This window comes from Uranotaenia lowii, chromosome 3, assembly GCF_029784155.1.
Source record: "Uranotaenia lowii strain MFRU-FL chromosome 3, ASM2978415v1, whole genome shotgun sequence".
In the NCBI taxonomy this organism is placed as follows: Eukaryota; Metazoa; Arthropoda; class Insecta; order Diptera; family Culicidae; genus Uranotaenia; species Uranotaenia lowii.
This window is the reverse complement of record NC_073693.1, coordinates 13,236,748-13,259,675: the sequence shown is the minus strand read 5'-3', so window position 1 is coordinate 13,259,675 and position 22,928 is coordinate 13,236,748. Positions and strand designations below refer to the sequence as shown.

The 22,928-nt window shown below is 30.7% G+C and overlaps 1 protein-coding gene across 2 annotated transcripts in view; it reads left to right on the top strand.

Annotated features, from left to right (window-relative positions):
* LOC129755687 (diuretic hormone receptor-like) overlaps positions 1-11,592 on the top strand; it is a 121,384-nt gene extending 109,792 nt beyond the window's left edge. The window contains exons 9-10 of one of the 2 annotated variants that reach the window (XM_055752304.1): positions 10,553-10,712; positions 10,773-11,592. In XM_055752304.1, the coding sequence (XP_055608279.1) occupies positions 10,553-10,712; positions 10,773-10,796 (184 nt within the window). In that variant the 3' untranslated portion in view covers positions 10,797-11,592. Of the gene's footprint in view, positions 1-10,552; positions 10,713-10,772 lie in introns of those variants that run through there. The other variant, XR_008739302.1, reaches the window with a different exon arrangement.
* Positions 11,593-22,928: the final 11,336 nt, after the last annotated feature.

Sequence of the window (22,928 nt, the reverse complement as noted above, 5' to 3'; positions counted from 1 at the left end):
CAAATTTCAATAAAAAATTTTGTTCATCCATTTCATTACCGGAGAGTCAGCTCATTTCAGCTCCAATTGGTCGAAATCCTTATGGAAAGGTTGGAATATTCCAGTCAGGTTTCAGTTTCTGAAAAATATCAAATTTACAGCCCAACCCTTTACATGGACAATTTCATCCGTCATCTACCGTCGATTGGCATATGCTAGCCTTTTGGGACGAACATTTTGGAAAATATCATCCCATAACCATATCAATCATTCCTCAATGGCTGCAAATCTCTGCTTTCTCGTTTCGGTCTCCCCACCCCTGAATAGGGGGAGAAGTATGAAGACACGCACATCCTTCTCCCATCTTGTTTGGGTAAATTTAACATGCCGGTCCAATTTATCATCTACCTACTAATGGAGTCTTGTTTCGGAACTTGTTCCATTTCGGGTGAACGCTCGACCTGGTTTTAATTTATGATTGGACATTTGCAATCATATTCATCATAGCAGATTATTTTTAGACAAACTGTGTGGAGATTTGAAATTGAAAGAGTTATTTGCCATGAGTGATTGAAAATAACAAATGGAGAATGAAATTCAAAAGTCTAAAATTCATAAAATCTAACTTTAAAATTAAAAAGTCAAAAATATAAAAAGCCAGAAGAGAAAGCGAGCCGTCAAGGAACAGAAACTCGGTGAATTACATGTCTTTATCAAAAGACGAAAGACTCAAATTGGTAGTCGAAAGTCGAATAGTCGAAAGTCGATAGTCGAACGACGAAATCATGAATTCGCCGGAGATCGAAATTCGAAAGTCACAAAGTCGAAAGTCGATCGACGAAAGTCGAAAATCGAAAGTTGAAAGTCGTACGTCTGAATTCTGAATTCAATAGTCGAAAGTCGAAATTTAAAAGTCACAAAGTCGTGAATTGAAGTTCAAAAGTCCAAAGTCTAAAATGGAAGTCAAAAGTCGAAAGTTGGAATTCGAGTCGAAAGTCAGAAGTCGAAAGTCGGTAGTCGAAAATTGAAAGTCAAAAGTTAAAAGTCAAAAGTCGAAAGCCGGAAGTCGACTCAAAAATAAAGTTAAAAGTTGAAAATCAAAAGTCGAAAGTCGAGAGTCGAAAGTCTAAAGTCGAAAATAAAATTAAAAGTCGAAAGTCGAAAGTCGAAAATCAAAAGTAGAAAGTCGAAAGTCAAAAGTTTTATGTCGAAAGTCACAAAGTCGAAAATTGAAAGTCGAAAATTGAAAGTCGAAAGTCTAAAGTCGAAGTCGAAAGTCGAAAGTCGAAAGTCGAATGTCGAAAGTCGAAAGTCGAAAGTTGAAGTCGAACGTCTAAATTCTGAATTCGATAGTCGAAAGTCGAAATTTAAAAGTCACAAAGTCGTAAATTGGAGGTCAAAAATCGAAAGTCTAAAGTGAAAGTCAAAAGTCGAAAGTTGGAATTCGAGTCGAAAGTCGAAAGCCGTAAATCGATAGACGAAAGTCGAAAGTTGAAAGTTGAAGATCGAATGTCGAAAGTCGAAAGTCAAAGGTCAAAAGCCAAAAGTCAAAATTCGAAAGTCGAAAGTCAAAAGTCAAAGTCGAAAGTCAAAAGTTTAAAGTCGACTCAAAAATAAAGTTAAAAGTCGAAAATCGAAGATCGAAAGTCGAAGGTCGCAAAGGTCGAAAGTCGAAAGTCGAAAGTCGAAAGTCGAAAGTCGAAAGTCGAAAGTCGAAAGTCGAAAGTCGAAAGTCGAAAGTCGAAAGTCGAAAGTCAAAAGTCGAAAGTCAAAAGTTAAGAGTCTAAAGTCGAAAGTCGAAAGTCGAAAGTCGATAGTCGAAAATCGAAAGTTGAAAGTCGATAGTCGAAAGTTGATCGTCGAAAGTCGATAGTCGAAAGTCGAAAGTCGAAAGTCGAAAGTCGAAAGTCGAAGGTCGAAAGTCGAAAGTCGGAAGTCAAAAGTCGAAAGTCGAAAGACAAAAGTCGAAAGTCGAAAGTCGAAAGTCGAAAGTCGAAAGTCGAATGTCGAAAGTCGAAAATCGAAGATCGGAAGTCGAAAGTCAAAAGTCGAAAGTTGAAAGTCGAAAGTCGAAAAACGAAAGTCGAAAGTCGAAAGTCGAAAGTCGAAAGTCGAAAGTCGAAAGTCGAAAGTCGAAAGTTGAAAGTCGAAAGTCGAAAGTCGAAAGTAGAAAGTCGAAAGTCAAAGGTCGAAAGTCGAAAGTTTAAAGTCGAAAGTCAAAAGTCCAAAGTCAAAAGTCGAAAATCGAAAGTCGAAAGTCGAAAGTCGAAATTCGAAAGTCGGAAGTCGAAAGTCGAAGGTCAAAAGTTGAAAATCGAAAGTCGAAAGTTGAAGGTCGAAAGTCGGAAGTTGAAAGTTGAAAGTCGAAAGTCGAAAGTCGACTCGAAAATAAAATTAAAAGTCGTAAATCGAATGTTGAATGTCGAAAGTCGAAAGTCGGAAGTAGAAAGTCGGAAGTAGAAAGTCGGAAGTTGAAAGTTGAAAGTGAAAAATTGGAAAATAAAACTCTGAATTCGAGAATCGAAGCGAGAGTTGTGATTCCAGAAATTGACCCTTAAAAATTGAAACTCGAAATGTGGAATGTGGATGGCCTAAATTCAAAAGTCAGAAAGCCTTAGAAAATTTAAAGAAAAGAGTCAGAAACCTAGCCGATTTTTTCCAAATCGGCTAGAAATGTGCAAAAGATATTTATATTCATTTCAAATTTGTATTTCATATATGAACAAAGGAGAAAAAATCTATCGAAAAGTCATCCATTTTTTCTAGAAAACTGCTGACCCAAACCCACAAAAGACACAATGGTAAAAAACAAACTGACGTCCCATCACCACGACACCGGGCAGCTTTCACTTCATTATAAACTTTCCACACCGGAAACATTACCGACTGCTTCCGCTCTGGTTCGAAATTTTCGAGTGATCACCTTCGTTCGAGGCAACAAAAATTGGAAGCACAAAGTAAATACCAACAGCACAGAAAAGTTTCCCCGGCCGAACACCCACTGACAAACAAAAGCACACCAATACAACCAAACTACACAACTTCGAGAGTAGACATCAACAAATTTGACAATTGACCTTGTTAGCATCCAGAAACCAGTAGCTGAAGCATAAAATAGAAGAGAGAAAATATAAACATCGCTGCGAACTTCTCGAACAAAATAAAAATTCACACGAAAAAAAAACCTCAGACAAACGATGTCAATGCTGGTCTGTTTCATGACATGTAATTTAAAAAGTTTGGATTCCATTCGGTGTGGAAGTGGAAGTTGGATTTTCCTCTGGCTTGTCTCTGTTTCTGTTTTGTTCTTCTAGGGCTAGGACAAGGGCGAGCTATCTGTCGTTGACTGTTGAGGAGTGAGTAAAAGCTTTCAAGTTCAAGTTGAGATGGCACGCAGCAGAGAATTTTTGCCATTACTGTAATTAGATTCTTCTGGGATCTCATCGCCACCTCCAACGGGAAAATCAAAGCGAGAAGTGAGTTTCTTATGAAGGAAAATTTCAAGGATGCTATACGCAAATTGTGAAGAGAACTAAAAAAGATGGAAAAACATCCTCAAAACACAAAATGTTAAAAGAACAGTACATGAGAAAGTAGAATACGGAAGTCCAAAAATTGGAAGTGAAAAATCGAAGGTGGAGAGTCCAAAGTCAATCAGGAAATCAAAAGTTGAAAGCAAGAAAAACGAAAGCAGAAGCAAAATGTTAAAAGTCAAAACTCGAAAGTCGTAACTAGAAAGACGATACTCGAAAGTGGAACTCAAAAGTCGAATCTAAAATCGAAAGTCGAAAGTTTAAAGTCAGAATGTCGAAAGTTGGAAGTCGAAAGTCGCGAGTCGAAGCTTGAAAATCGAAAGTCGAAAGTCATGACTCGAAAGTCAAAAGTTGACAGTCGAAAGTCGAAGGTCAAGAATCGAAAGTCGAATGTCGAGAATTGAAAGTCAAAACTCGAAAGTCGGAAGTCCAGAATCGAATGTCGATAGTTGAAAGTCTGTAGATTTAATTTATCGGCCTTAGCGGTGAAAAGTGATGTCTATTTTTAGATTACCCGTTGTCGGTTTAATCCGTTCACACATCCCCCTCCTTTCCCAAACAAAATTTAGTTTAATTGTTTCAAAATCCTTTCCTTTTTTTAGGGTTTCAAGAAAAAAAATATTAAAGATACAGGGAGACGTCATAGCACAAATTGTAAGTTTTCCGTAAAGAGATATGCTGATTAAGCAAAAAAATAGTAATGATTGCAACATAAAAATTCTGATTAAATTTCAAACAAGTTCGATTTTTTCTAAAAACTCGTATACTTGGCTATGAATACTATCAACGAACTGATGTGGAGTAGGTATGAAGAACTTACGCTACCATGCGTGGTCAATGTTTACATATCTCAATTCCGCCTTTTTTCAATCTCTGTTGAATAAAATCATCTTAAATATTTCGATGAACCTTATGCCTCTGTCATTTCCAAACAAGCAATTAAGGGTCTACTATTCCAAAAAATGGGAACTATGTAAAAAATAAAAAAGCAATTTCAACTGCATTGCCCTCAATCTTTTCTCTATTTCGAAGAAATGCAAATCATTGGTCATTGATTTAAAAAAAAAGCTGTTCTCTCAACATGCTTTTAATGCATTTCAAACTTTTCCCTCGATTTTCTTGTTTTTTTCCCAAAGACAGTTTGTTCGAGCCATCCTATCTCGCTTACCTGCTTTATTGTACTCTCTTACCTCAAACTTTCCCTCAACAAACATGATGAACAATTAAAAGAGCTGCCTTCTCAAAACTCTTTAAAATTCCAAGTTGTCCTTTTGACTCACTTAAATTCTGAACAATTCATTAAAACCACAGATAAAAAAACTATCCTCTCACAACGCTTCACAAATTGTTCTTATCTCAAGCTGATTTTTAAACCGCTTGATTTCCAATTTGATAAGTAACTTTGGCTATTCTCTCAATTCGCCTTTATATTTCAAGCTGTTGTTTCAATTCGCTTGAAAATCTTATCAGTAACTCAGGCTATCCTCTCAATTTACCTTTTAATTTCAAGCTGTCCTCTCGACTCGCTTGTTTTTTCCATCAATTTCTCAGTCTGTTTCTCAACTCGCTTTTCGTTTTTAATCTGTCCTCTCAACTCGCTTGATTTCTCATCACTAACTTAGGCTGTCCTCTCAACTCGCCTTTCGATTTTTAGCTGTCCTCTCAACTCGCTTGTTTTTTCATCAATTACTCAGGCTGTCCTCTCAACTCGTCTTCGATTTCAAGCTGTCCTCTCGACTCTCTTGATTTCTCATCAAAAACTTAGGCTGTTCTCTCAATTCGCCTTTCGATTTCAAGCCGTCCTCTGAACTCGCTTGTTTTTTCATCAATTACTCAGACTGTCCTCTCAGTTCACCTTTTAATTTCAAGCTGTCCTCTCAACTAGTTTGTTTTTTCCATCAATGACTCAGGCTGTTCTTCAAATCGCCTTTCGTTTTCAAGCTGTCCTCTCAACTCGCTTGTTTTTTTTCATCAGTTTCTAAGACTGTTCCTCAAATCTCCTTTCGATTTTAAGCTGTCCTCTTAACTCGCTTGATTTTTCATCAATAACCCAGGCTGTCCTCTCAAGTCGCCTTTAAATTTTATGCTGTCCTCCCAACTCGCATAATTGTTTCCAAAACGTTCAGGCTGTCTTCTCAACTCGCCTCCCAATTTCAGACTGTCCTCTCAACTCACTTGAAATTGTGAACATGATCAAGCTGTCCTTACGACTTGCTTGATATTTCGTTTTTATTCTTATTTCGGCATTATTTCATCAGCCGCTCATTTCCTAAGAAAAGCTTGCTGAAGAAAAAAAAAATAAGTGTTTGATTTCTAAGCAACTTTAATGATAATTTACTCAACGTGAACCGTCTGTTTTTCCTTTTTCGGTTCGATTTTTCTTTATAAATTCTCGTTCTATTGAGCTTACGAAAAATGACCAGTCACGGTCGCCAAATGTGCTGACCTGTCCGAAGCTCCTAACTCGGAGGCAACAACGGTGAATTGCCGGATCACGAACTACTAGGGGAACACATACACTAATTGACTCGCTCGCTTGATTTCTCATCAATAACTCAGGCTTCGGATTTTCAATTCTGAATTTTTTGTTCGAAAAATATAATCTTCTTGGAACCTTTAAGTCTTAATTTTTAATGCAAAAAACATTGTACATATGTATGTACTTTCTGTCCTTCCCAGGAACCATTATTTCTATTGACGGTGACAAAAAATTCAGAGCATAAAATTTAAAACTATAAAATATGTTCTTGAAAATTTATCAACGTTCAACTTATTCTATTATTTTTAATCTTATTTTTCGAATCGATCATGACTTTTGAATTAAACTATGAAAAGATCGTAAAATGATTCTAAGTAGTTTTAAATCTAAATTTTAAACCACGAGTGTAACTTTTCAAATGCTTCTTCGAAGTGACGTCATCCAAGATATACAGGGTGGCAAAGTGAAAGTTGTTCACGACATAAAACTCAATCCAGTTTTTATTTCTCTTCGGAATCTATTGAAAGAATATAAAGTTATGGTTTTCATTTTGTAGAAAGTTTATCCTTGAAATTTTATCTTTGAGCTTGTGTTTCTATAATAGGAATCTTGATCTTCACTTTTCGACGTGTGGAATCTTGATCTGAACTTTTGATTCTGAATATTGATTAAGAATATGAACTTTGAAACCAGAATCTGATTCATATGTAATTAAATCATAGTTTGAAATATAATCTTAAATCTTTAAGTCTGAATTATGAACCTATAAAAACCCGGAATGAATATAAAAAAAAGATAAAACAATTGTTAATATAAAATAAAATTTAAGTTTTAAGTCAGATAGCCAAGAAGTCAAAAAGGACGAAAGCCGGGTATCAGAGAGCCAGAAAATAAGAAAGTCAACAGTCGAAAGTCGAAAGTCGAAAATCAAAAATCGAAAATCGAAAATCGAAAATCGAAAATCAAAAATCGAAAATCGAAATTCGAAAGTCGCAATCGAAAATCGAAAGACAGAAAGTCTAAATTCGGAAGTTGAAAGCGGAAGTCCAAAATCGAAAATCAAAAACCGAAAGTCGAAAGTCGAAAGTCAAAAGTCAAAAGTCGAAAGTCGAAAGTGAAAAGTCGAAAGTTGAATGTCGAAAGTGAAAAGTCGAAAGTCGAAAGTCGAAAGTTGGAAGTCGAAAGTCGAAGGTCGAAAGTCGAAAGTCGAAAGTCGAAAGTCGAAAGTCGAAAGTCGAAAGTCGAAAGTCGAAAGTCGAAAGTCGAAAGTCGAAAGTCGAAAGTCGAAAGTCGAAAGTCGAAAGTCGAAAGTCGAAAGTCGAAAGTCGAAAGTCGAAAGTCGAAAGTCGAAAGTCGAAAGTCGAAAGTCGAAAGTCGAAAGTCGAAAGTCGAAAGTCGATAGTCGAAAGTCGAAAGTCGAAAGTCAAAAGTCAAAACTCAAAAGTCAAAAGTCAAAAGTCAAAAGTCAAAAGTCAAAAGTCAAAAGTCAAAAGTCAAAAGTCAAAAGTCAAAAGTCAAAAGTCAAAAGTCAAAAGTCAAAAGTCAAAAGTCAAAAGTCAAAAGTCAAAAGTCAAAAGTCAAAAGTCAAAAGTCAAAAGTCAAAAGTCAAAAGTCAAAAGTCAAAAGTCAAAAGTCAAAAGTCAAAAGTCAAAAGTCAAAAGTCAAAAGTCAAAAGTCAAAAGTCAAAAGTCAAAAGTCAAAAGTCAAAAGTCAAAAGTCAAAAGTCAAAAGTCAAAAGTCAAAAGTCAAAAGTCAAAAGTCAAAAGTCAAAAGTCAAAAGTCAAAAGTCAAAAGTCAAAAGTCAAAAGTCAAAAGTCAAAAGTCAAAAGTCAAAAGTCAAAAGTCAAAAGTCAAAAGTCAAAAGTCAAAAGTCAAAAGTCAAAAGTCAAAAGTCAAAAGTCAAAAGTCAAAAGTCAAAAGTCAAAAGTCAAAAGTCAAAAGTCAAAAGTCAAAAGTCAAAAGTCAAAAGTCAAAAGTCAAAAGTCAAAAGTCAAAAGTCAAAAGTCAAAAGTCAAAAGTCAAAAGTCAAAAGTCAAAAGTCAAAAGTCAAAAGTCAAAAGTCAAAAGTCAAAAGTCAAAAGTCAAAAGTCAAAAGTCAAAAGTCAGAAGTCAGAAGTTAAAATTTAAAGTCAAAAGTCAAAAGTCAAAATGCGAAAGTCAAAAGTCGAAAGTCGAAGGTTGAAAGTCGGAAGTCGAAAGTCAAAACTCGGAAGTCGAAAGTCGAAAATTGAAAGTCGAAAGTTGAAGATCGAAAGTCGAAAGTCGAGAGTCGAACGTTGAAATTCGATAGTCGAAAGTCGAAAGCCGAAAGTCAAAAGTCGAAAGTCAAAAAATAAAAGCCGAATGTCGAAGGTCAAAAGTCGAAAGTCGAAAGTCAAAAGTCGAAAGTCGAAAGTCGTAAGTCTAAAATCTAAAATCGAAAGTCGAAAGTCAAAAATCGGAAGTCGAAAGTTTGAAATCGAAAGTGAAATGTCTTAATTGAAAATCGAAAGTCAAATGTCGGCAGTCGAAAGTCAAAGGTCGAAATTCGAAAGTCGAAAGTCGAAAGCGGAAACCATAAAATTGAAAGTCGACAGTTGAAAGCCAGAAAGGTTAAATCAAACATACAAAATCGAAAGTCGAAAGTCGAAAGTCCAAAGTCGAAAGTCGACGAAGGTCGAAGTCAAAAGTCGAAACTTGAAAGCCGGAAGTCGAAATTCTAATGGCTAAAGTCGAAAATCGAAAGTGGAAAATCGATAGTTGAATGTCGAAAGCCAAAAATGATGGTTGAAAATCGAAGGTCCGAAACTCTATAACAAAAGTAAGAAGCCAAAAGTCGAAGGTTGAATAAGAAATCGGGAGTCGAAACTGGTAAAAAAGTTGAAAGTCGTAAGTCGAAAGTTGAAAGTTTAAGTAGATGATCGAAACCCGAACGTTTAAAATCAAGAGTCAATAGTCGAAATTCAAAAGTTGAAAGTCGAAAGTTTAAATTCGAAAGTCGAAAGCCGAAAGCCGAAAGATGAAAGTCGAAGTTAAAAGTTGAAAGTCGAAAGTCGAAAGTCGAAAGTCGAAAGTCGACAGTCGAATGTCGAAAGACGAAAATCGAAAGTTGAAACTCGAAAGTCGAAAGTCGAAAAACGAAAGTCGAAAGTCGAGAGTCGATAGTCCAAAGTCGAAAGTCAATATTCAATAGTCGAAAGTCAAAAAAGTCAAAAGTCGAAAATCGAAAGTCAAAAGTCGAAAATCGAAAGTCAAAAGTCGAAAGTCGAATGTTGGATGTCGGAAGTCGGAATCGAAGTTGGAAGTCGATAGTCGAAAAATTGAAAGTCGAAAGTCGAAAGTCGAACGTCGAAAGTCATAAAGTCAAGTTTAATTTGGAAGTTGGAAGTCGAAAGTCGTAAATCAGCAGTCAGTTGATAGTTTCAAATCGAGAGCCGAAAATAGAAATTCGGAAGTCGAAAAGGAAAAATCAAAAATAAACTTAATCTTAGGAATGGAACAGCATTCTAACCTATTTTTTACGGTCGCCATACAACGAAAGAGTGAGAATAAAATACTTTCTGGTGCTTCTTCGTTCCAGGGAATATTTCAAAATTAAAGAGTGCTGGGAGTGCGTGTATTGACGTTTTTCTTACATGGCGACCGTTAAAAAAATTAGTATAACTAGCCTGGACACTGTTCCACTTATAAGTTAAACAGTGTTGGGAATTTCCTTCTATATTTAACACAAAACTGCTTTCCAAAAGAGAACGAACGACTTTTTGATCCCTACCCAGCAGGGTTTACCGAATTTAAGCTCTGTTTTCGGTATTAAAAACGTGCTAGCCAGAAACATGCATTCTGTCGTCTTCGAATACGGCGGCACTGCTATTGTCCCTCGCAGCAATTTTCCTCCGGAAAAGGGACACATAAAGGCGACGAACGTTCCAAAAATCGCGTCGATAGGATCCATGGTCCATTCGTTTGGCCGTCTAACCGGGATGGGAAAACCGTTAAAAGTTGCATCCAACCTCAGGGCCCAGAAACCGGGACAAAGTGTCACGCCGCCACTACGCCAAGCCAAGTCAAGCGGTGTTCTGCGTTTGGAAAATGTTTTATGCGATCGTTTCCGCTCCGAAGCTAGAAATGGCGGCCACGATGCGCGCTTCTAAATTAATTGTTCCCGGGCTTCAATGGATGGTTTAGAGCGTGGTCGTTCCTCGGACCAATTTCTCTATTAGCACTTTGGGCTAGCAAATTCAGGAAAAAAATCTGAGCAACTCAACATGGATGTGTGTGACTGGTGCCATCAAAGTTGGTGAAAACACGACACAAAAAAGGCAAACTTTGAAATGACTCCCGCGCTGGTTTCACGCTTGGGCTGGCTCTCTGTTCCATGGGTTTTCCTATCAAAATCTGACTTTTACAATATATCATAAACGCCGGGACATTGCTGACGGGGACCGTTTTGCAAACTCATATTTCATCCGGTCGTTTTTTGGGGTGTCCCTGTTTTCGTCGTCCTTTTTTTTTTTTTGTTTCAACCAATTCGACAAAACAAACTATTATTATTTATTGTCGTTGTTCTTGATTCAACTTTCAGACCACTGACCTACAGCAAACGGGAAAGCTGTGCCTCGTCAGCGACGACCACGACCCTCCTGGGACCTCCGATGGGGGGACACTCGACCACGATGCGGGGCTCCAATGGCGCTCTTCATCTCCACACTCTGGCACCTCGAGCGATCAGTCCTTTGATGCAGGTAAATTTTGAATTTATGTTAATTTCATTTAAATTTAACCTCAATCTTATTCATTCTCAGGGCCTTGATGAAAACTCCGTCTAAAAATTGTGAATGGCTTCCGGAAAAACTTCACCATAATATATTGAAACATCACATTTGCAGTTGCAGATAACAACTTTGTTACAAAAACATTCTAAAAGTGATCTAAACAATTAAAGGCACCTCATTAAATGAGAGAAAAACTCAGTTCGAGACCAAAAAACAAACACACTACTATTCATAATTTTACCAAAAATTTTAACTCAAACCAGCAAAGAGCATTTCAAAGAATTTCCCTCGAGCAAACATGCTTCCAGCTAACTAAGGAGAGAGAAAAGAATTGTTATCTACTTTAATAATGTTAGGGACGCGGCTTCGGTTATATTAAAAATTAAAAATTGTGAGATTTTTTTTCTTTTAATTTCTAAATGTTTTATTCAATGTTTAACTACAGTAAGATATTTAACTAGATGGAAAAAGAGCCGAAAATAGCTACAAACATTTATTAAAACAATTTATTCGAATCGGATAGGCTCATAAACCAAACCAAAAAAAATGAACTTCTTCGCTTAGACTAGACCAATTCAAACGAACCATAAAAACCATTAAAAATCCACCAAAGATTCCAATCCGTTTAAAAAACGGATGAATTAAATTGTAAAAAAAAAACAAAATCACCCAATCGTACTACACACTGATAACAAAAAAAAACAAATTTATATTAAACAAAAAACCAACAATCTCTAATCTTGATGTCAGCCGGAATTTGTAAACTAACTGTGAAAAAAAATGCTGTCTTTATAACAACCTATTGAAAGAAAAAAAAAAACAAATGGAGACGATTTTTGTTCGTAAATACAATCTGTGTAAATTGTTAATCTTTTTAAAACTTTAATGCTTCGAAATCCCTCAAGTTTTTCGATTTTTAAGACATTAATGACATCTAGAATTTTTTTTGAGTTTTGATATTTTTTCATTTTTGTCATTTTTTGACATTTCTCACATTTTTGACATTTTTCACATTTTTGTTATTTTTGAAATTTTTGTCATTTTTGTCATTTTTGTCATTTTTGTCATTTTTGTCATTTTTGTCATTTTTGTCATTTTTGTCATTTTTGTCATTTTTGTCATTTTTGTCATTTTTGTCATTTTTGTCATTTTTGTCATTTTTGTCATTTTTGTAATTTTTGTCATTTTTGTCATTTTTGTCATTTTTGTCATTTTTGTCATTTTTGTCATTTTTTTCATTTTTTTCATTGTTGTCATTTTTGTCATTTTTGTCATTTTTGTCATTTTTGTCATTTTTGTCATTTTTGTCATTTTTGTCATTTTTGTCATTTTTGTCATTTTTGTCATTTTTGTCATTTTTGTCATTTTTGTCATTTTTGTCATTTTTGTCATTTTTGTCATTTTTGTCATTTTTGTCATTTTTGTCATTTTTGTCATTTTTGTCATTTTTGTCATTTTTGTCATTTTTGTCATTTTTGTCATTTTTGTCATTTTTGTCATTTTTGTCATTTTTGTCATTTTTGTCATTTTTGTCATTTTTGTCATTTTTGTCATTTTTGTCATTTTTGTCATTTTTGTCATTTTTGTCATTTTTGTCATTTTTGTCATTTTTGTCATTTTTGTCATGTTTGTCATTTTTGTCATTTTTGTCATTTTTGTGATTGTTGTCATTTTTGTCTTTTTTGTCATTTTTTTCAATTTTGTCATTTTTGTCATTTTTGTCATTTTTGTCAATTTTGTCATTTTTGTCATTTTTGTCATTTTTGTCATTTTTGTCATTTTTGTGATTTTTGTCATTTTTGTCATTTTTGTCATTTTTGTCATTTTTCTCATTTTTGTCATTTTTGTCATTTTTGTCATTTTTGTGATTTTTGTCATTTTTGTCATTTTTGACATTTTTGACATTTTTGACATTTTTGACATTTTTGACATTTTTGACATTTTTGAAATTTTTGTCATTTTTGACATTTTTGACATTTTTGACATTTTTGACATTTTTGACATTTTTGACATTTTTGACATTTTTGACATTTTTGACATTTTTGACATTTTTGACATTTTTGACATTTTTGACATTTTTGACATTTTTGACATTTTTGACATTTTTGACATTTTTGACATTTTTGACATTTTTGTCATTTTTGTCATTTTTGTCATTTTTGTCATTTTTGTCATTTTTGTCATTTTTGTCATTTTTGTCATTTTTGTCATTTTTGTCATTTTTGTCATTTTTGTCATTTTTGTCATTTTTGTCATTTTTGTCATTTTTGTCATTTTTGACATTTTTGACATTTTTGACATTTTTGACATTTTTGACATTTTTGACATTTTTGACATTTTTGACATTTTTGACATTTTTGTCATTTTTGTCATTTTTGTCATTTTTGTCATTTTTGTCATTTTTGTCATTTTTGTCATTTTTGTCATTTTTGTCATTTTTGTCATTTTTGTCATTTTTGTCATTTTTGTCATTTTTGTCATTTTTGTCATTTTTGTCATTTTTGACATTTTTGACATTTTTGACATTTTTGACATTTTTGACATTTTTGACATTTTTGACATTTTTGACATTTTTGACATTTTTGACATTTTTGTCATTTTTGTCATTTTTGTCATTTTTGTCATTTTTGTCATTTTTGTCATTTTTGTCATTTTTGTCATTTTTGTCATTTTTGTCATTTTTGTCTTTTTTGTCATTTTTTTCAATTTTGTCATTTTTGTCATTTTTGTCATTTTTGTCATTTTTGTCATTTTTGTCAATTTTGTCATTTTTGTCATTTTTGTCATTTTTGTCATTTCTGTCATTTTTGTCATTTTTGTCATTTTTGTCATTTTTGTCATTTTTGTCATTTTTCTCATTTTTGTCATTTTTGTCATTTTTGTCATTTTTGTCATTTTTGTGATTTTTGTCATTTTTGTCATTTTTGACATTTTTGACATTTTTGACATTTTTGACATTTTTGACATTTTTGACATTTTTGAAATTTTTGTCATTTTTGACATTTTTGACATTTTTGACATTTTTGACATTTTTGACATTTTTGACATTTTTGACATTTTTGACATTTTTGACATTTTTGACATTTTTGACATTTTTGACATTTTTGACATTTTTGACATTTTTGACATTTTTGACATTTTTGACATTTTTGACATTTTTGACATTTTTGACATTTTTGACATTTTTGACATTTTTGACATTTTTGACATTTTTGACATTTTTGACATTTTTGACATTTTTGACATTTTTGACATTTTTGACATTTTTGACATTTTTGACATTTTTGACATTTTTGACATTTTTGACATTTTTGACATTTTTGACATTTTTGACATTTTTGACATTTTTGACATTTTTGACATTTTTGACATTTTTGACATATTTGACATTTTTGACATTTTTGACATTTTTGACATTTTTGACATTTTTGACATTTTTGACATTTTTGACATTTTTGACATTTTTGACATTTTTGACATTTTTGACATTTTTGACATTTTTGACATTTTTGACATTTTTGACATTTTTGACATTTTTGACATTTTTGACATTTTTGACATTTTTGACATTTTTGACATTTTTGACATTTTTGTCATTTTTGTCATTTTTGTCATTTTTGTCATTTTTGTCATTTTTGTCATTTTTGTCATTTTTGTCATTTTTGTCATTTTTGTCATTTTTGTCATTTTTGTCATTTTTGTCATTTTTGTCATTTTTGTCATTTTTGTCATTTTTGACATTTTTGACATTTTTGACATTTTTGACATTTTTGACATTTTTGACATTTTTGTCATTTTTGTCATTTTTGTCATTTTTGTCATTTTTGTCATTTTTGTCATTTTTGTCATTTTTGTCATTTTTGTCATTTTTGTCATTTTTGTCATTTTTGTCATTTTTGTCATTTTTGTCATTTTTGTCATTTTTGTCATTTTTGTCATTTTTGTCATTTTTGTCATTTTTGTCATTTTTGTCATTTTTGTCATTTTTGTCATTTTTGTCATTTTTGTCATTTTTGTCATTTTTGTCATTTTTGTCATTTTTGTCATTTTTGTCATTTTTGTCATTTTTGTCATTTTTGTCATTTTTGTCATTTTTGTCATTTTTGTCATTTTTGTCATTTTTGTCATTTTTGTCATTTTTGTCATTTTTGTCATTTTTGTCATTTTTGTCATTTTTGTCATTTTTGTCATTTTTGTCATTTTTGTCATTTTTGTCATTTTTGTCATTTTTGTCATTTTTGTCATTTTTGTCATTTTTGTCATTTTTGTCATTTTTGTCATTTTTGTCATTTTTGTCATTTTTGTCATTTTTGTCATTTTTGTCATTTTTGTCATTTTTGTCATTTTTGTCATTTTTGTCATTTTTGTCATTTTTGTCATTTTTGTCATTTTTGTCATTTTTGTCATTTTTGTCATTTTTGTCATTTTTGTCATTTTTGTCATTTTTGTCATTTTTGTCATTTTTGTCATTTTTGTCATTTTTGTCATTTTTGTCATTTTTGTCATTTTTGTCATTTTTGTCATTTTTGTCATTTTTGTCATTTTTGTCATTTTTGTCATTTTTGTCATTTTTGTCATTTTTGTCATTTTTGTCATTTTTGTCATTTTTGTCATTTTTGTCATTTTTGTCATTTTTGTCATTTTTGTCATTTTTGTCATTTTTGTCATTTTTGTCATTTTTGTCATTTTTGTCATTTTTGTCATTTTTGTCATTTTTGTCATTTTTGTCATTTTTGTCATTTTTGTCATTTTTGTCATTTTTGTCATTTTTGTCATTTTTGTCATTTTTGTCATTTTTGTCATTTTTGTCATTTTTGTCATTTTTGTCATTTTTGTAATTTTTGTAATTTTTGTAATTTTTGTCATTTTTGTCATTTTTGTCATTTTTGTCATTTTTGTCATTTTTGTCATTTTTGTCATTTTTGTCATTTTTGTCATTTTTGACATTTTTGACATTTTTGACATTTTTGACATTTTTGACATTTTTGACATTTTTGACATTTTTGACATTTTTGACATTTTTGACATTTTTGACATTTTTGACATTTTTGACATTTTTGACATTTTTGACATTTTTGACATTTTTGACATTTTTGACATTTTTGAAATTTTTGAAATTTTCGACATTTTTGACATTTTTGACATTTTTGACATTTTTGACATTTTGACATTTTTGACATTTTTGACATTTTTGACATTTTTGACATTTTTGACATTTGTGACATTTTTGACATTTTTGACATTTTTAACATTTTTGACATTTTTAAAATTTTTGACATTTTTAAAATTTTTGACATTTTTGACATTTTTGACATTTTTGACATTTTTGACATTTTTGACATTTTTGACATTTTTGACATTTTTGACATTTTTGACATTTTTGACATTTTTGACATTTTTGACATTTTTGACATTTTTGACATTTTTGACATTTTTGACATTTTTGACATTTTTGACATTTTTGAGATTTTTGACATTTTTAACTTTTTGACATTTTTAACATTTTTGACATCTTTGACATTTTTGACATTTTTGACATTTTTGACATATATGACATTTTTGACATTTTTGACATTTTTGTCATTTTTGACATTTTTGACATTTTTGACATTTTTGACATTTTTGACATTTTTGACATTTTTGACATTTTTGACATTTTTGACATTTTTGACATTTTTGACATTTTTGACATTTTTGACATTTTTGACATTTTTGACATTTTTGACATTTTTGACATTTTTGACATTTTTGACATTTTTGACATTTTTGACATTTTTGACATTTTTGACATTTTTGACATTTTTGACATTTTTGACATTTTTGACATTTTTGACATTTTTGACATTTTTGACATTTTTGACATTTTTGACATTTTTGACATTTTTGACATTTTTGACATTTTTGACATTTTTGACATTTTTGACATTTTTGACATTTTTGACATTTTTGACATTTTTGACATTTTTGACATTTTTGACATTTTTGACATTTTTGACATTTTTGACATTTTTGACATTTTTGACATTTTTGACATTTTTGACATTTTTGGCATTTTTGACAGTTTTGACATTTTCGACATTTTTGACATTCTTGACATTTTTGACATTTTTGACATTTTTGACGTTTTTGACATTTTTGACATTTTTGAAATTTTGATATTTTTGACATTTTCAACATTTTTGACATTTTTGACAGTTTTGACATTTTTGACATTTTTGACATTTTTGACATTTTTGACGTTTTTGACATTTTTGACATTTTTGACATTTTTGACATTTTTGACATTTTTGTCATTTTTGTCATTTTTGTCATTTTTGTCATTTTTGTCATTTTTGTCATTTTTGTCATTTTTGTCATTTTTGTCATTTTTGTCATTTTTGTCATTTTTGTCATTTTTGTCATTTTTGTCATTTTTGTCATTTTTGTCATTTTTGTCATTTTTGTCATTTTTGTCATTTTTGTCATTTTTGTCATTTTTGTCATTTTTGTCATTTTTGTCATTTTTGTCATTTTTGTCATTTTTGTCATTTTTGTCATTTTTGTCATTTTTGTCATTTTTGTCATTTTTGTCATTTTTGACATTTTTGACATTTTTGACATTTTTGACATTTTTGACATTTTTGACATTTTTGACATTTTTGACATTTTTGACATTTTTGACATTTTTGACATTTTTGACATTTTTGACATTTTTGACATTTTTGACATTTTTGACATTTTTGACATTTTTGACATTTTTGACATTTTTGAAATTTTTGAAATTTTCGACATTTTTGACATTTTTGACATTTTTGACATTTTTGACATTTTGACATTTTTGACATTTTTGACATTTTTGACATTTTTGACATTTTTGACATTTGTGACATTTTTGACATTTTTGACATTTTTAACATTTTTGACATTTTTAAAATTTTTGACATTTTTAAAATTTTTGACATTTTTGACATTTTTGACATTTTTGACATTTTTGACATTTTTGACATTTTTGACATTTTTGACATTTTTGACATTTTTGACATTTTTGACATTTTTGACATTTTTGACATTTTTGACATTTTTAACATTTTTGACATTTTTAAAATTTTTGACATTTTTAAAATTTTTGACATTTTTGACATTTTTGACATTTTTGACATTTTTGACATTTTTGACATTTTTGACATTTTTGACATTTTTGTCATTTTTGTCATTTTTGTCATTTTTGTCATTTTTGTCATTTTTGTCATTTTTGTCATTTTTGTCATTTTTGTCATTTTTGTCATTTTTGTCATTTTTGTCATTTTTGTCATTTTTGTCATTTTTGTCATTTTTGTCATTTTTGTCATTTTTGTCATTTTTGTCATTTTTGTCATTTTTGTCATTTTTGTCATTTTTGTCATTTTTGTCATTTTTGTCATTTTTGTCATTTTTGTCATTTTTGTCATTTTTGTCATTTTTGTCATTTTTGTCATTTTTGTCATTTTTGTCATTTTTGTCATTTTTGTCATTTTTGTAATTTTTGTAATTTTTGTAATTTTTGTCATTTTTGTCATTTTTGTCATTTTTGTCATTTTTGTCATTTTTGTCATTTTTGTCATTTTTGTCATTTTTGTCATTTTTGACATTTTTGACATTTTTGACATTTTTGACATTTTTGACATTTTTGACATTTTTGACATTTTTGACATTTTTGACATTTTTGACATTTTTGACATTTTTGACATTTTTGACATTTTTGACATTTTTGACATTTTTGACATTTTTGACATTTTTGACATTTTTGAAATTTTTGAAATTTTCGACATTTTTGACATTTTTGACATTTTTGACATTTTTGACATTTTGACATTTTTGACATTTTTGACATTTTTGACATTTTTGACATTTTTGACATTTGTGACATTTTTGACATTTTTGACATTTTTAACATTTTTGACATTTTTAAAATTTTTGACATTTTTAAAATTTTTGACATTTTTGACATTTTTGACATTTTTGACATTTTTGACATTTTTGACATTTTTGACATTTTTGACATTTTTGACATTTTTGACATTTTTGACATTTTTGACATTTTTGACATTTTTGACATTTTTGACATTTTTGACATTTTTGACATTTTTGAGATTTTTGACATTTTTAACTTTTTGACATTTTTAACATTTTTGACATCTTTGACATTTTTGACATTTTTGACATTTTTGACATATATGACATTTTTGACATTTTTGACATTTTTGTCATTTTTGACATTTTTGACATTTTTGACATTTTTGACATTTTTGACATTTTTGACATTTTTGACATTTTTGACATTTTTGACATTTTTGACATTTTTGACATTTTTGACATTTTTGACATTTTTGACATTTTTGACATTTTTGACATTTTTGACATTTTTGACATTTTTGACATTTTTGACATTTTTGACATTTTTGACATTTTTGACATTTTTGACATTTTTGACATTTTTGACATTTTTGACATTTTTGACATTTTTGACATTTTTGACATTTTTGACATTTTTGACATTTTTGACATTTTTGACATTTTTGACATTTTTGACATTTTTGACATTTTTGACATTTTTGACATTTTTGACATTTTTGACATTTTTGACATTTTTGACATTTTTGACATTTTTGACATTTTTGACATTTTTGACATTTTTGACATTTTTGACATTTTTGACATTTTTGACATTTTTGACATTTTTGACATTTTTGGCATTTTTGACAGTTTTGACATTTTCGACATTTTTGACATTCTTGACATTTTTGACATTTTTGACATTTTTGACGTTTTTGACATTTTTGACATTTTTGAAATTTTGATATTTTTGACATTTTCAACATTTTTGACATTTTTGACAGTTTTGACATTTTTGACATTTTTGACATTTTTGACATTTTTGACGTTTTTGACATTTTTGACATTTTTGACATTTTTGACATTTTTGACATTTTTGACATTTTTGACATTTTTGACATTTTTGACATTTTTGACATTTTTGACATTTTTGACATTTTTGACATTTTTGACATTTTTGACATTTTTGACATTTTCGACATTTTTGTCATTTTTGTCATTTTTGTCATTTTTGACATTTTTGACATTTTTGACATTTTTGACATTTTTGACATTTTTGACATTTTTGACATTTTTGACATTTTTGACATTTTTGACATTTTTGACATTTTTGACATTTTTGACATTTTTGACATTTTTGACATTTTTGACATTTTTGACATTTTTGACATTTTTGACATTTTTGACATTTTTGACATTTTTGACATTTTTGACATTTTTGACATTTTTGACATTTTTGACATTTTTGACATTTTTGACATTTTTGACATTTTTGACATTTTTGACATTTTTGACATTTTTGACATTTTTGACATTTTTGACATTTTTGACATTTTTGACATTTTTGACATTTTTGACATTTTTGACATTTTTGACATTTTTGACATTTTTGACATTTTTGACATTTTTGACATTTTTGACATTTTTGACATTTTTGACATTTTTGACATTTTTGACATTTTTGACATTTTTGACATTTTTGACATTTTTGACATTTTTGACATTTTTGGCATTTTTGACAGTTTTGACATTTTCGACATTTTTGACATTCTTGACATTTTTGACATTTTTGACATTTTTGACGTTTTTGACATTTTTGACATTTTTGATATTTTTGATATTTTTGACATTTTCAACATTTTTGACATTTTTGACAGTTTTGACATTTTTGACATTTTTGACATTTTTGACATTTTTGACGTTTTTGACATTTTTGACATTTTTGACATTTTTGACATTTTTGACATTTTTGACATTTTTGACATTTTTGACATTTTTGACATTTTTGACATTTTTGACATTTTTGACATTTTTGACATTTTTGACATTTTTGACATTTTTGACATTTTCGACATTTTTGTCATTTTTGTCATTTTTGTCATTTTTGTCATTTTTGTCATTTTTGTCATTTTTGTCATTTTTGTCATTTTTGTCATTTTTGTCATTTTTGTCATTTTTGTCATTTTTGTCATTTTTGTCATTTTTGTCATTTTTGTCATTTTTTGTCATTTTTGTCATTTTTGTCAATTTTGCCATTTTTGTCATTTTTGTCATTTTTGTCATTTTTGTCATTTTTGTCATTTTTGTCATTTTTGTCATTTTTGTCATTTTTGTCATTTTTGTCATTTTTGTCATTTTTGCCATTTTTGTCATTTTTGTCATTTTTGTCATTTTTGTCATTTTTGTCATTTTTGTCATTTTTGTCATTTTTGTCATTTTTGTCATTTTTGTCATTTTTGTCATTTTTGACATTTTTGTCATTTTTGTCATTTTTGTTCGTTTTCTATTACCTTTTTCTTTTATTCTTATTTCCCATCAACTCTAGATTCTTATGTTCTGAAATATCAAATGTGTCAAACCTTTAATTTCTGAACTGCAAAAATAACTAGCCAAACTACAATTCAAACAAAATTTATTAACATATCCATAAACTTCAGAAGGTAAACTCTGCCATCATCTAAAGACTATCCCGGCCAACATTAAAAGTCGTTCCTCTTAACATCATAAGCCATCCTCCGACCGACCGGGAAGAACAGTTTAAAATCTAGTTTCAAAAGAAATTACGACCATGCACCCCGCCGATCTCAAATAAATCCCCAAGAAATGAACCGAAATGAAGCAGCACCAGACGAAAAAGCTGGGAAGGTTGCTCCATTTTGTTGGGGAACAAACAGCTTACGGGAAAATACATATATTTCTCACCATAAATGTGCTGCTCATCGTCCGAAAAGATTACCCTATTAAGAGCTGAGCACATTTTTCGTCTTCTACTTGGTCCATGTTGTTAGTTATGACAGCCCAGCTTCCGGAAACGTTTAATAAAAAACAAGGCAGAGTACACAGGATTTCGGTTGCTATAAAATGTGTCTTAAAGACACCATCTTTAGAGTCCTGTATTATGGAATAGAAGCGCGTGAAGCTAACAAAATTTCAGCAGTCAAGAGAATTATCTGATCAATTTTTCATAAGTCATCGATAAAAAATGATGTTCGGAAAAATGAAACAAAACCGTTGTGGATGAATTTTTGAATAGATGGTCCCCCACTTTTCCAAGAAAGGGGATTCTTGAAGCGCTAGGTGTATTCCCGGTAGATTTTAGTTTTCCAAGGACAGTCGAAACAAACAACGAGCGAGCAAACGAGCAGCACCATGGAACGTTACGTTACGTTGCCTTCTTCCAACGAATACATATTTTGTTCCACCCCATTAATCTTGCAAGTGAGGTGAGAAAATGAGGAAAAAGAATCTGGCACAGGATGCGCGTCGCGATTCCACGTTCCGAAGCGAAGCAACTTCCCTTGGCGTCGTCGTGGTCTCAAACCAACAACGACGTCTGGAAAACCGGAGCTTGAGAGCTTTCCTTATATGCATTTACGTGTTTTTTTTCTCGTTCCAACAGTTTAGCAACAGTGAATGAAACTGTTCACTTTATTGGGTTCTTAAAAAAGCGGGAAAAATTTCCACTGAATAACAGTTATTTTGCTCTCTAACCACACCCGCCGTTGAACTGCACACGTGCTACGGTATTGATAACATATGAGGTACCCACCTAATGGGGTAAGTATCAGTAGTTTTTATGCATATGAAGGAGAAAAAATGGAAGCATATGCATGTCGAAATAAGCAAGCAATATTGCAGTGGATAAAGTAAAGGAAGGGACTAAAAGCACAGAGAACCAGAGATCGGGCCCCGAACAAATATGTGTCGAATCCGTGTGTAAGAATTTGAATCGTCGGCCATTTTAAAACCGTTAAAATTGGCCTAAAAACAGCACCATCTAGTGGCTCTTAGCTACACTCTAAGAAAATTGTACATATTGGTTATGTAAAAAGTACATACTTTGAAGTTCGACAACTTTTACGTAGAAATGAGTTCCAGATATTACATACTTTGTCAGTTCTTTCTGTTCTACAAAACCCTTTCTGTAGAAAGAACTGCAATTTCAGTAAATTTGTTGTTGATGGCGTTTTTCTTTTCACTCGCACCACCAAGGAGTCAGTTTGTTATTTACATCCTACTCGCGCGCAAGCAACAACTTTAGCAGAACTGCCTGTAAATCTGTGAAAACTTCGAAATTTTTTCGCTTCTTTCGGTAAGTTTGGTAACATTCATTTC